Source organism: Eulemur rufifrons, chromosome 7 (genome assembly GCF_041146395.1).
Source record: "Eulemur rufifrons isolate Redbay chromosome 7, OSU_ERuf_1, whole genome shotgun sequence".
Classification (NCBI taxonomy): Eukaryota; Metazoa; Chordata; class Mammalia; order Primates; family Lemuridae; genus Eulemur; species Eulemur rufifrons.
The window spans coordinates 44,597,163-44,612,171 of record NC_090989.1 but is presented as its reverse complement, the minus strand read 5'-3'; the positions used below and the strand labels follow the sequence as shown (position 1 = coordinate 44,612,171).

At 33.8% G+C, this 15,009-nt stretch overlaps 1 protein-coding gene across 1 annotated transcript; it reads right to left on the bottom strand.

Annotated features, from left to right (window-relative positions):
- Positions 1-13,453: 13,453 nt before the first annotated feature.
- LOC138386227 (olfactory receptor 5K3-like) lies at positions 13,454-14,395 on the bottom strand. The gene has a single exon (XM_069472511.1). It carries the CDS (start codon positions 14,393-14,395, stop codon positions 13,454-13,456), a length of 942 nt encoding a protein of 313 aa, XP_069328612.1.
- Positions 14,396-15,009: the final 614 nt, after the last annotated feature.

Sequence of the window (15,009 nt, the reverse complement as noted above, 5' to 3'; positions counted from 1 at the left end):
GTGGACCTTGTCTGTTGAGAAAGGAATTATGGAGCTATGAGATTCTAGTGTAGAGTGTTTAGTTTTTCCTTCACTTTTTTTATTTTTATGTCAGGGAGTGGAACTTTTTCTTCAAGCTTCCCTTACTGTCTCTGAAACACAGGCACACATAATTCTAGGGGAACATTTGTTACAGTATAGTGTCAGCCTCTGAGACCTCAAGCTCTGACCATCAGCATTCACAGGATGTTTTAATAATCTCAGGAAGGATGGTTAAAGTGGTAAAGGTTTGTCTTTATGAATTTTTGCAAGAAAAATATACAAATCTAGGGTACTCATATTTTGTGCATTATTTTCAAATAATTTTAGAGTCAGTTTCATATTCAGGATCTTTAAAATAAATTTTAAATCAATACTCAAATATATATGAACACATATGTGAGTGTATAGATATATGCATACACATTTATATATAAAACTATAGTCTTTTCCACTGAGAACAGTTTATATATCCCCCTCCCAGTATAGTGAATATTTTAAAAGAGCATGCTGTAGATATGTTAAATTTATATCTTAGATATTTCACAAAAATCACTAAAGTGTAAGAAGTGAACTATTCATCTTAAAAGAAATTGACTTAGAAAGCTAAGGAAATACATTTGCATAGATTATCACCTCTCTCATCCCTTTTCCCAGTGTCATACTCATTATTTTGAACACTGATGCTGTCCAGGCCATTATTGCCACTGACTTTTGCTCAGAGATCTAATTTCTTTCTGCCTTTTTATAAGGCATAGTTTACAGATAATGCTAGTTAATAAAATTTTCACTAAATCTCCCAGACCACACTGATCTCTGAGCTGTGGAGCATGTCTTACATACCCAACACAATTCAGAATTGCTTGTATATGATCTACATTGCTTTTTTTTCATATATGTCTACCCAATTTCCCTATTATATTAGAAGCATTTTGCTAGCTCTGGCCTCTACTTCTGTGAAAGAAGCTATAAAGTGCTGTGAGGAAAAGGCAGCCACAGCCCAATGACCAGGGATGGGTGACCTTGTTTTCAGTACCTGCCAATGATCCTTTATGTCCTCTTTGGCCTGTGAAAATTGAGCCTGTTAACATTGAAGGAAATGATTAAAAAGTCATCATATAAAAAATTTAGGGTGTATTTATTTAATTTGAATTGACTCCTGCTATTTTTGTTTCCCCAGATGATTATATAAGATTTTCCGTGGGTTTGCGGTAGATGAAAAGGTAATAAAGAAAAGCAATCTTGCCTTCATAATTTAGTTTTCTAACACTTAGAAAAAGAGAAAACTCCTTAAATCTCATTATAATTTTTAAGAGAAAATTTTGTTTTACTATAAATGATCAGCTGACAATTCTAATTATGTAAGTTCTATGGTCAAAATGAGTTTATTTTTACATAATCAAAACATCAAAAAAGGCAGTTGCTGACAATTTCATTTATTTATTAGTTTAAATATAAACCACTTAATTATTCAAGTATGTTAGAAATAACTTCCAATGTAAATGGCTGAATTATTTAACAGAATAGTTGTGAACTTACCTTTATGCTTTGAAATTTTATCTCACAATCAGAAAAGCTCAGGATAAATTTCAGTATTGTGTCTTATCTTGGTTTTTCACAGCCTTTGATATTAAGAAGAGTTAATAACTAGGAGTTTAAATGTAAAAACCATAATAAATGAGAGAAATAAATATTTATGTATGCTGATATTAAAATTAAGAATAAAATAGAATACTTACCTAACCTGGTTTTTCCTGACAAGAACTTTGTAAGAGTTCATTGTTTGCTATACCATATTAGGTCTCAGAGAATTCCATAATATAAACTTTGATCTCTAAAACAATTGGGATTATAAGAATGAAAACTAGAAGACTACTAATAGGTCAGTATCAATAATTATGTTCCTTACAAAGAAAAGTTAGTTTTGTATGAAATCCTAAAGAGATTTTCCTGTACATCAGTGTGTTTCTCCAGAGAGACTCAGTCCCCAAAACATATAAACCCTGTGGCATTTATTAAAGATGTCCTGTGAGACAATGAGGTGAAAGCAAATGACCTTCACAAAAGTGATTTGTGTGTAACTGACCTCAGTTGATCTTGCTGATTCATATGTAACTGGCCTCATTTTTACAATTTATGTTTGCTATTCTATACATAAATTATGAAATGGGCAGAAAAGAGTCTCAGGCTGATTTGATCCCTTGATGGAGGAAGGAGTATTAATATGGTTTATGAAGATAATTAATGTTTGAACAAGATTAAAGAATTTGTACCCACATCTTACCTAACCTTCACTGGAAACTTTGGTATTATTATTTAGTGCCACATATGAATTAGAGACATTGTTCTTCTGTTCACTCCAGATTCCCTTTACCTTTCTTATCCATTTTTTTCTCCATACTAGTGATCACTCTTTTTTTTTTTTTTTTTTAAGAGACAGAGTCTCGCTCTGTTGCCTAGGCTAGAGTGCTGTGGTGTCAGCCTAGCTCACAGCAACCTCAAACTCCTGGGCTCAAGCAATCCTCCCGTCTCAGCCTCCTCAGTAGCTGGGACTACAGGCATGCACCACCATGCCCGGCTAATTTTTTCTATATATATTTTTAGTTGTCCAGATAATTTCTTTCTACTTTTTAGTAGAGATGGGGTCTCGCTCTTGCTCAGGCTGGTCTTGAACTCCTGACCTCGAGCGATCCTCCCGCTTCGGCCTCCCAGAGTGCTAGGATTACAGGCATGAGCCACCGTGCCCGGCCTAGTGATCACTCTTAACATACTATTAAATATACATTTATTTCTTAGTATATGTGTCCATATTTGATTACTCCCCATCACCATCATTAGCATGTAGGATTAGAGGGATGGAATTTCTTTGTTATATTCATTCCCATATTTTTAACACCTTGAATAGTGTCTGGCACTTTGTAGTGCTCAATAAATAGTTGTTGAATGAATAAAAAATGATACTGCTCTGCTTTGGAATCCTTAATGGCCCCTCATTACTTTTCAAACTAAATCTATTCTTATTTGGTATTCCAGCTACTCCACCAGTCCCTTGCTTTCCACATTGCACTCTAGGGCACTTGGCTAGGTGCATGCCTTCACTGTTCCTCTGTGCACTGTTCAGTTAATTTGTTCCTAATGTTTACTGTACAATACTGTAGACTTTATAAACACTATACCCTTAGGTTACACTAAATTTATAAAAAAAATTTTCTTCAAAATAAATTAACCTTAGCTTACTACCACTTTTTTCTTTATAAACTTTTTAAGTTTTTTTTTATAGTTTTGACTCTTTTGTAATAACACCTAGTTTAAAACACAAACACATTGTACATCTGAACAAAAGCATTTTCTTTCTTTCTATCATTCTATAAGCTTTTTTCTATTTTTAAAGTATTACTTCTTTTTTGCTTTTTAAACTTTTTTTTAAAACTAAGGTGCAAACACACATTAGCCTAGGCCTACACAGGATCAGGGTCATCAGTATCACTGTCTTCCAGCTCCATTATGATCTTATAGGACCAAGGTGGTATATGCAGTCCATCATTGACTAGAACAGTGTTATGTTTATAACATTTGAATCTTAGCACAGTGACACACTAATTCAAAGACTTTTTTAAATGTATTTGCAAACATTTTTTGATATCTGACAGTTGGAAAAAATCCTGCACACAGATACATCTGTCTAAATGTCCCACGCTGATTCTCCATCGATTCACAATGCTGTTCTTGTGGGGGAGTGATCCACTCATGTGCAGCAGACCGAGGTCTATGCCTCCCTCTCTGGGAGCAGGAATCCAGGAAGTTACCTCCATGCCGCCATTTTTTTCTCCCTCCTCTGTTTTAACATTTAAAGAACATAGGCAGGTATAAAATAGAGAGGGAAAGCTCCCTTTATGTCCCCACTTCCCCGTTTATCTCTGTAGAATTAATTGCTATTAGCGATTTACATTTCCAGATCTTTGACTATGCACATAAAATTACAGTTACACATCATATATTCACATATATCCTATATATGAACATAACTCTTTTAACCCAAATGGGATCATATGGTAAACTACTGTTCAGCACCTTGCTTTACTCACTTAGCACTATATCAAATATATCTTTCTAAGGGATTTCATGTAGATCTTTCCCATTTAATTTTTCTTTTATTGTGGTAAGAACGGTTGACATGAGATCTATTTTCCCATCAGACTTTAAAGTATAAAATATAGTATTGTTAACTATAAGAGTGTCAAAATATTTAGGCAAATATGAGTAAGAGGGAAAAACGACTGTATAATTTATCTCCTGAGAATAAAATTAGGTCAAATTCTAAAGTAAAAACTTGACCACCTTTTGGGGACTTCTGTTGGACATATTTTGGTTTTTTTGTTTGTTTTTTGTTTTTGATGAGAAGTATTTAATATTTAATAAAAAGTCTGAAGACACTCCCCCCCTGCCCTCCAAAAAAAGATCTCTGGAAATTAATCATGTAGCATAAATGGAGCATTTAGTTCCATTGCCCCCAGGCCCTAATGACCACATTCTGCTTTCTGATTTTACATATTTGACTATTTTCAATACCCCAAATAAGTGGAATAATGTATTACTTGTTTTTCTCTGACACGTTTATTTCACTTAACATGGTGTCCTCAAGGTTCATCTATGCTGTCACATATGGCAGGATTTCCTTTTTTAAGGCTAAATAATATTCCATTATATTAATATATATGTGTGTGGCAATTGGTATGTCATATACAGGAACTTTCTGTACTCTGTAACTTTCTATAAAATTAAAAATGTTCTAAAATTTTTAAGCAAAATTTTATTGTAAAAATTTTTTTTGAAAAGCTTTAAGGTGAATCTCTTACTTCAGAATGATGCCAGATAGCAATCGAGGAAAAAAAAAATTCACCATTTTTCCACCACCAAATGCAGGAATTTATCCTAACAAAGATTGCCTATTGATGTTAAAACCATTGATTAAAAATTATTAGAGAACAGGATATTCACACAGTATCAATGTATCATCTTGCAGATTAAATTTTAATTAAATTTAAGTAAACAAGTTATCTTTACCATGGAAAGATCTGATGTATTGCCTTCACAAATCATCCAAGTTAGCATTACCAGTAACAAGGCAAACTTGATGGTCTTGTTATGAAAAAGGAAATCATAGTACATCTGTTAATGCCAAAGTTGAATCTAATATGGGTAAAAGTCAGAAAAACACTGATTATGGGATATATTAGAAGATATCTAACCCAAATACTTTAAAACTTAAATGTCATGAAAAGGAAAATAATTAGGAATTTTTTAGGGTGAAGGATAATAAAATATGATAATAATATACATAGTGTATATTATTATTACATATATTAATAATATATAATAATTATATTATTATTGTAATAACTGAAAGTACATAGTGACCTTTAATGAAATCCTCAATAAAAAAATAAATTGCTATAGAGAACAATTTTGAGACAATTGGGAAAAATTTTGATGTGAACTGCATATTAGTTGATGTCAAAATTCTTTGGGTTAATAATGATAATATGATTATATAGAAAATGTCTTTGTTCTTTTGAGATGTGTTTTGAGGTATAATATTTATTGATAAAGTGTCATGATGTCATTTCCTATATATGTATCACATATACATATATATGTATTATATCAATGTATGTATATGTGTGTTGTATGTATGTATATGCACATTTAGAGATAGTCAAAAGTAGTAGAATATTAAGAATTGTTTATTGGCTTAGTTAATTTTTTAAATAGTTAAAAACATATATGAGCATTAATCATATAATTCTATCAATCTTCTGTAAGTTTTAAATTTTTTGAAACAAATTTGAGTGAAAATCTCATTCATCCTCATCTCATATTGAATCTCTATTCTAATTCTTCCCCTCTTCAAAGCTTTTTCTCTTAGCTTCTTAAATATTTCCCTTTCATGCTACATTGCTTTATGTTATATGTAGTATGACTTAGTGGTTACAAACATAGATTCTGGAACCAGACAGCCTGAGTTTGATTCCTGAGTTACACCTTCATATGTCTGTGGATAAATTATGAAATCTCTATGCTCCTAAATTAAAAAAAAAAAGGGATTATTGGAAATTAAAATATAGTAATGAAAGTAAAAGATTTAATAGATGTGCTTTAATATTGAAATGGATACCACTAAATGGAAAAGTTATTTTCAAGCTAAAAGAATGTCTGAGGATTAATTTAAAACAGGATATAAAAGAAGAAATATAAAAGAGAAGGCAGAGACATGAAGGCATCAATATTTATTCAGTTTCAAATAAAACACCTTTATCAAACAAGCTTAAATAATTATAAGATCTATGGATTATAAAAACAGGAGTGGTTTATTCCAGTGACTCTGGGTCTGTTTTCTGTGTGATTCCCTCAGCTATGTCTTCTTTTGTGTATTGGCTTCATCCCCAGGTTAGTTTCCCTCTTGATGGCAAAATGATGTAGGCCATGCCATATTTCACATCTACACACCATGACATACAGAGAGAGAAAGGCTGCCATTTTTATAGATCTCTTGTAATGTAAAGCAACATATTTCTCAGAAACTTCCAGAAAAATCACTGCTTCTGTTTCTTTTGCCCCAAATAAATCATGTAGTCTTCCCTTGACAGAGCTCTGGAATTTATTGTTGCTAAGAGTTGGGAATGGATGTTGTAGAGATACATAACAAAACTCATGGTACTGTTAGAAAAGGGAAAAAAATTAATGAATACAGTCTGATGACTAAAAATATCTATTAAAATAGAGTGTGGATCCAAGAGATACAACATCCATCTAATTCAGAGCTCCTCAAACTTTTTAGTCTCTGAATTTCTTTATATTCTGAAAAAGTATTTAGGATCCGGAAGAGCTTTTTTGCTAAGTGGGTTATATCTATCAGTAATTACCACATTAGAAATAAAAATGAGAAATTTAAAAAATGTTTAATTCATACAAAAATAAAAACAATAATCCCATTACATAATAACTTTCATAATTATATTAAAGTATATTGAAAAAAATGTTTACTGAATTCCCAGATATGTCAGGTACTATTTGAATACTGGTAATATAAAATCAGATATGGCATGTTTGATACAGAAATAAGATAGACCTTTGTTTTATTATCCAACAGTTATAATTTACTATTTTTTTCTGTAAAATGTTACTCATATCTATTCATTTGCCTATTTTCTTAGGGTATTCTCCAGTTCCACCTCTCATCACTTCATATATGATTTATTGGATTTAGTCTTATTACTTCTAATCTCTTTCCAATCAATTGCCTGGTTAGTTTTCTAAAAGATACAATCATATTACTCTGCTATCAAGAAGACACCAATGTATCACACCTTTAAATAAGTTCAGATTTTTTAGGGGGTCGTTTAAGGTCCACAGTAACCTGATCCACTTCCACGCTTGCTACCCACACTCACCAAGAACTCTCTCCTACAGTTTTGTCATACTGTTGACCTGGATGAACTTGGGCAAGCTACTCCATATTTCAAAATATGAGATTTTACTTAAGAAAATGCATGAAAACTAATGCATGACTCACTAGTAGGTAATATTTGTGAAAAATCTAGTGGAATGCCTGGCAGATGGTAGATTTATAAATTATTTTTTCTTTCATATTTGTACCTTTACAAATAAATATTTTTGAACAAATATTTTTATTTAGGTTTTAAGGATTTTCACTATTTTCTGCTTCATTTATGTTTGAACAGTATTTCTATCTTTCTGTTAACATTATGAACACATCAATAATATTCATGGGAACCAGTGCATGTTGGTGGTACTCCTAATAACAAACAAGGAATAATATGGTGAAAGAAAGGTTATTTAATCAATATATTCAGAAATTGAACTGTCATATATGATGAGCAAATAGGAAAACTAAATGAAACTATTCAAATCCATAGGGATTTCAGTATAAATAGACTAAATTTCAACAACATATACCTAAACCACCGTTTTATAGACACCATTTATTTCAGAGAACTGGAGAGTAAAATTTACTATCACTAAAGATGAAAACATTCTTGATTAGAACATACAAATTCTGCATGAATCTATATTCAAACAATTTAATGTCTTGAATGAATTCAAAGAAAGTTGAGAATCAAGTTCAAACATACAGTTTACTTCTCACAGATGCTGTTGCCTAAGAAGGAATTAACATTTTAAAACATGTAATGTGACTGAGTTTGCAAGATTACAGTTTCAGATTCCAGAAATTTGTCACCAATTTTATTTTTTTTATTTTTTTTTTCTCTGTATAATAGAACAAGACTATCACTATGTATTTATTTACTCTTTCATTCAACAAGTTTTTTTTGTTTTTTTTTTTTTTAATTTAATTTTACAGAATCAAAGAGTCTAACAGTATATCTTGTTAGATACAGTATGTCCTCATAATGTATACATTATTTCTTGTACAATGATATGAAATAATATGGGAAATATTCATGATAAATTATTAAGTGAACAGTTCAAGTTAAAAACAATAGTTTCATATTTTTTTCCCCACCCCCCCTTTCCCGAGTCAGCACCTTCAAGTGTTACCACTCCCCATACGGTGCGCAATGCACTCATTGTGTAGGCATACCCCCATCCCCTCCCCCACCCCCACCTCAGTCTGATGTCCAATTGGTGTCGTTTCCAGATTTGTATTTAGGTGATTATCAGGGAAACCAATTTTCTGGTGAGTACATGTGATGCTTGTTTTTCCATTCTTGGGATACTTCACTTAATATAATGGGTTCCAACTCTCTCCAGGAGAACCATAGAGATGTCGTATCTTCATCATTCCTTATAGCTGAGTAATATTCCATGGTATACATATACCACAGTTTGCTAATCCAATCATGTATTGATGGGCATTTGGGTTGTTTCCACATCTTTGCTATTGTGAATTGTGCTGCTATAAACATTTGGGTACACGTGCCTTTGTTACACAATGACTTTTTTTCCTTTGGGTATATGCCCAGTAGTGGGATTGCTGGGTCAAATGGCAGGTCTACTTGAATCTGTTTAAGATACCTCCATAATGCTTTCCACAGGGGTTGCACCAGTTTGCAGTCCCACCAGCAGTGTATTAGTGTTCCTGTCTCTCCACACCCACACCAACATGTGTTGTTTTGGGTTTTTTTGATAAAGGCCATTCTCACTGGGGTTAAGTGATATCTCATTGTGGTTTTGATTTGCATTTCCCTGATGATTAGAGATGTTGAACACTTTTTCATATGTTTGTTAGCCATTTTTATATCTTCTTTTGAAAAATTTCTATTCATGTCCTTTGCCCACTTTTTGATAGGGTTGCTTGATTTTTTCTTGCTGATTTTCCTGAGTTCTAAATAGATTCTTGTTATCAGTCCTTTATCTGATGTGTAGTATGCAAAAATTTTTTCCCATTCTGTAGGTGGTCTGTTTATTCTCTGGACTGTTTCTTTGGCTGTTGTCACCAATTTTAAATGGAAACTTCTTTTATATATACTGACTTCTAGTGCTAGTATCTGCTGAATTTATTGAAAATTATAACTACTTACACTGACACAATTAGTTAGTAGGGTAAGAAATTTCACTCTGAATCAATTTGTGACCTCAAATATAATTATTAGTTTACTCCTAGTAGCTTAGGTTTTTTAAAGCACATTGTAGTAGACTAATTTCCAAACTTATGTATTTGACTTACATACCATTATGCTTGATATCATAATATTTTATACGCAACATTTTCATTTTCTACTATGTCAGTATTCCTTGATTTTGAAAAAAGTTTTATCAAATTATAATCAATTTTCATGTTCTGCGATTTCCTTCCTCAGAGTTTCATAGTTCTCCCTATAGAGGTCCTTTACTTCCTTAGTTAGATATATTCCTAGATATTTTATTTTCTTTGTTGCTATTTTGAAGGGTATTGAGTCCTTAATTTGATTCTCCGTTTGACTGTTATTGGCGTATATGAATGCCTCTGATTTGTGTGTATTGATTTTGTATCCTGAGACTTTGCTGAATTCATTAATCAATTCCAGGAGTCTCTTGGTTGAAATCTTGGGGTTTTCTAGATATAACATCATATCATCAGCAAAGAGTGAGAGTTTGATCTCTTCTGTCCCTATTTGGACTCCCTTGATTCTGCTCTCTTGCCTGATACCTCTTGCAAGGACTTCCAATACTATGTTGAAAAGTAATGGGGACAGTGGGCAGCCTTGTCTGGTTCCAGTTTGAAGTGGGAATGCTTTCAGTTTTTCCCCATTCAGTATGATGTTGGCTGTGGGTTTGTCATATATGGCTTGTATCATTTTTAGATAGGCCCCGTCTATGCCTATTTTTTTGAGTGTTCTTATCATAAAAGGGTGTTGAATTTTGTCGAATGCTTTTTCTGCATCTATTGAGAGTATCATATGATCTTTATTTTTGCTTCTATTTATGTGATGAATTACATTTATAGATTTGCGTATGTTAAACCATCCCTGCATCTCTGGGATGAAGCCCACTTGGTCGTGATGGATTATTTTTTTGATAAGCACTTGGATTCGATTTGCTAGAATTTTATTGAGAATTTTTGCATCTATATTCATAAGAGAAATTGGTCTATAGTTCTCTGTTTTAGTTGCATCCTTTCCTGGTTTTGGTATTAGGGTTATGTTGGCTTGGTAAAAAGTGTTGGGGAGAATCCCATCCTTCTCTATATTGGAGAATAGTTTATGTAGGATGGGCACCAGTTCTTCTTTGTAGGTATGGTAGAATTCAGGTGTGAACCCATCTGGTCCAGGGCTTTTCTTTTTGGGAAGGTTTTTTATTGCTGTTTCGATTTCAGATCTAGATATCGGTCTATTTAGGGATTCTACTTCTTCTTGGTTGAGCCTGGGAAGGCTGTGTGTTTCTAGGAATTTGTCCATTTCCTCCAGGTTTTCTAATTTGTGTGCATAAAGATTTTTGTAGAATTCATATACGGTATCCTGTATCTCTGTGGCATCCGTCGTGATTACTCCTTTTGTGTTCCTGATGGAGGTTATAAGAGATTTTTCTTTTCTGTTCTTGGTTAGTCTAGCCAGAGGTGTGTCAATTTTGTTTATTTTTTCAAAGAACCAACTTTTGGTTTTATTAATCTCCCTTATGGTTTGATTGTTGTCCTTTTCATTTAGTTCTGATTTAATCTTAATAATTTCTCTCCTTCTGCTGGGTTTGGGATCGGTCTGTTCTTCCTTCTCCAGCACTTTGAGTCTATTCATTAGATTGTCTAATTGTAAGTTTTCTGTCTTTTTGGTATAAGCATTTATGGAAATAAATTTTCCTCTCAGGACTGCTTTAGCTGTGTCCCACAGATTTTGATAGGTTGTATCTCCTTTGTCATTTAATTCAAAAAATCTTTTGATTTCCGACTTGATTTCTTCATTTATAAAATGATTGTTCAGGAGAAGGTTATTTAGCTTCCATGACTTTGAGTAGAAGTGAGGATTTCTGTTAGGGTTCATTGTTACTTTTATTCCACTGTGATCTGAGAAGATGCATGGTATAATTTCTATATTTTTAAATTTTTTAAGGCATGCTTTATGACCTAAGATATGGTCAATCTTGGAGAATGTCCCATGAGCTGATGAGAAGAAAGTATATGTAAATAGGTGGAAAACCATACCATGCTCATGGATCGGTAGAATCAACATTGTTAAAATGTCTATACTGCCCAAAGTTATCTACAGATTCAATGCAATCCCTATTAAATTATCAACATCTTTTTTCACAGACATAGAAAAAATAATTTTACGCTTTGTATGGAATCAGAGAAGACCCCGTTTAGCAAAAGCAATATTAAACAACAAAAACAAAATGGGAGGTATTAATTTGCCAGACTTCAAACTTTACTACAAGGCTGTGGTTCTAAAAACAGCCTGGTACTGGCACAAGTGCCGAGACACAGACCAGTGGAACAGAACAGAAAATCCAAATATAAAACCATCCTCATATAGCCATCTAATCTTTGACAAAGCAGAAAAAAACATACTCTGGGGAAAAGATTCCTTATTTAATAAATGGTGCTGGGAAAACTGGATAGCCACATGTAGAAGACTAAAACAGGACACACAGCTCTCACCCCTCACAAAAATCAAATCACGGTGGTTAACAGACTTAAACCTTAGGTCAGAAACTATTAGAATTCTAGAAGAAAACGTAGGAAAGACTCTTACAGACATTGGCCTAGGCAAAGAATTTATGAAGAAGACCCCTAAGGCAATCACAGCAGCAACAAAAATAAATAAATGGGACCTGATCAAATTAAAAAGCTTCTGCACAGCCAAAGAAACAGTCACAAGAGTAAATAGACAACCTACAGAATGGGAAAAAATTTTCGCATACTACACATCAGATAAAGGACTGATAACAAGAATCTATTTAGAACTCAGGAAAATCAGTAAGAAAAAATCGAACAACCCTATCAAAAAGTGGGCAAAGGACATGAATAGAAATTTTTCAAAAGAAGATATAAAAATGACTAACAAACATATGAAAAAGTGTTCAACATCTCTAATCATCAGGGAAATGCAAATCAAAACCACAATGAGATATCACTTAACTCCAGTGAGAACGGCCTTTATCAAAAAGTCCCAAAACTATACATGTTGGCGTGGGTGTGGAGAGACAGGTACTCTCATACACTGCTGGTGGGACTGTAAACTAGTGCAGCCCCTGTGGAAAGCAATGTGGAGATACCTTAAACAGATTCAAGTAGACCTACCATTCGATCCAGCAATCCCATTACTGGGCATCTACCCAGAAGAACAAAAGTCATTCTATAAAAAAGACACCTGCACCCGAATGTTTATAGCAGCACAATTCACAATCGCAAAGATATGGAAACAACCCAAATGCCCATCGATTCATGAATGGATTAGCAAAATGTGGTATATGTATACCATGGAATATTACTCAGCTATCAGAAATGATGGCGATATGGCATCTCTTTGGTTCTCCTGGAGTGAGCTGGAACCCATTCTATTAAGTGAAGTATCCCAAGAATGGAAAAACAAGCACCACATGTACTCACCAGCAAACTGGTTTCCCTGAGAGCACATTTGGGATTCACACCAATTGGGTATTGGACAGAGGTCGGAGCTGGGTGGAAGGGATGGGTGTATACCTACTTGATGAGTGCGATGCGCACTGCCTGGGGAATGGACACGTTTGAAGTTCTCTCTGGGGGAGATGGGGTGGGGGGAGGGGAGGAGTGCACACCTACATGATAAGAGTGATGTGCACTGTCTAGGAAATGGACACAACTAAAGCTCAGACTCGGGGGGATGGGGAGGCATGGGCAATGTATATAGCCTGATCTTTTGTACCCCCTTGATGAGCTGAAAAACAAACAAACAAACAAAAAAAAATTATAATCAATTTTCAAAAGGGGATGATACCTGTTTCAGAATGTTGCAAAACTTTTTTTCTTCATAATTCTTTTCACAACATTTATTACTTCCTTATTTCTTAGACTATAAATAAAAGGATTCAATAAGGGAATTACTAAAGTATAAAAAACAGCAATGGGTATGTTTTTATCCTCTTCTTTAACTGAACTTGGTAGAACATATACGAAGAGAAGAGAACCATAGAATATTGAAACAGAGAGAAAGTGGGATGCACAAGTAGATAAGGCTTTGCTTCTTCCTGCTTTGGATTTCATTGTGAATATTGTGAAAAGGATGCAGAGATAAGAGACTAAGACTACGGTAATAGTGGAAATTTGAACTGACCCTGAAAAGATAAGTATCATTAATTCATTGATATAAGGGTCAACACAGGAGAGTCTGTACAATGGAAGAACATCACAGAAAAAGTGATTGATTTGATGAGACCCGCAGAAAGTTAACCTAAACAGAAATCCTACATGAATCATAGAATGCAGGTGTCCAGCTATGTAGGCTCCTGTGGTCATCTGAATGCAGAGTTTCCTTGACATCTTGGTGTGGTACTGCAGTGGGCTGCATATGGCCACATAGCGGTCATAGGCCATTGCCGCCAGAAGAAAGCAGTCTGCAGTTTCAGCAAGGCACAGAAAGTAAAATTGTGCCATACATCCGTAGAGAGAAATGCTTCTGTCCTCAGAAAAGAAGTTCTCTAACATCTTGGGGGTAATGGCACAAGAGCAGCAGGAATCCATCAGAGCCAGGTTGCCCAGAAAGATGTACATTGGTGTGTGCAGACGATGTTCTGTGTAAATTAACACCACCAAACCAAGGTTCCCCACCATGGTGATCACATAGATGGCAAAGAACACCACAAACAGAAGGGTCTTCAGCTCTGGGTGATCTGTAAATCCTATGAGGATGAACGCATTTAACAAGGAGTGGTTGTTCCCATTCATGTTGATATTATCTGCTGAGAAAGCAATTACGGAGATATAAGATTCTAATGTAGAGTATATAATTTTTCCTTCCCTTCACTTTCTTTCTTTTTATGACAAGGACAAGAGCTTCTTCTTCAAGCTTTCCTTACTATCTCTGAAACACAGGCACATGTAATTCTACAGGAAAGTTTGTTCCAGTATAGTGGCATCCTCTGTGACCCTAAGCTGTGTCTGTCAGCATTTAAAAAAATATTTTGATAATTACAGGGAAGATACTTACAATGGTAAGGGTTTCTCTTTATGAATTTTTGCAAGAAAAATGTACCAATCTAGTATACTCATATTTTGTTCATTACTTCCAAATAATTTTAGAGTCAGTTTTATATTGCAGATCTTAAAATAAATTTTAAATCAATATTCAAATATGTAAATGAATATATACATGTGTGTATGTTATATAATCTCAGTCTTTTCTATTGAGAACACAGGTTATATATACCTTCTCAGTGGAGTGAATATTTTAAAAGAGCATGCTATGTTAAATTTATGTCTTAGATATTTCACAAAGATTGTTAAGGATTAAGGAGTGGACTATTCATCTTATAGGAAATCACCATAGAAAGTTAACAAAA

What these genes read in the sequence shown, in the direction of transcription:
- LOC138386227 (XM_069472511.1), bottom strand. Translation starts at nt 14,395, where the DNA reads ATGAATGGGAACAACCACTCCTTGTTAAATGCGTTCATCCTCATAGGA.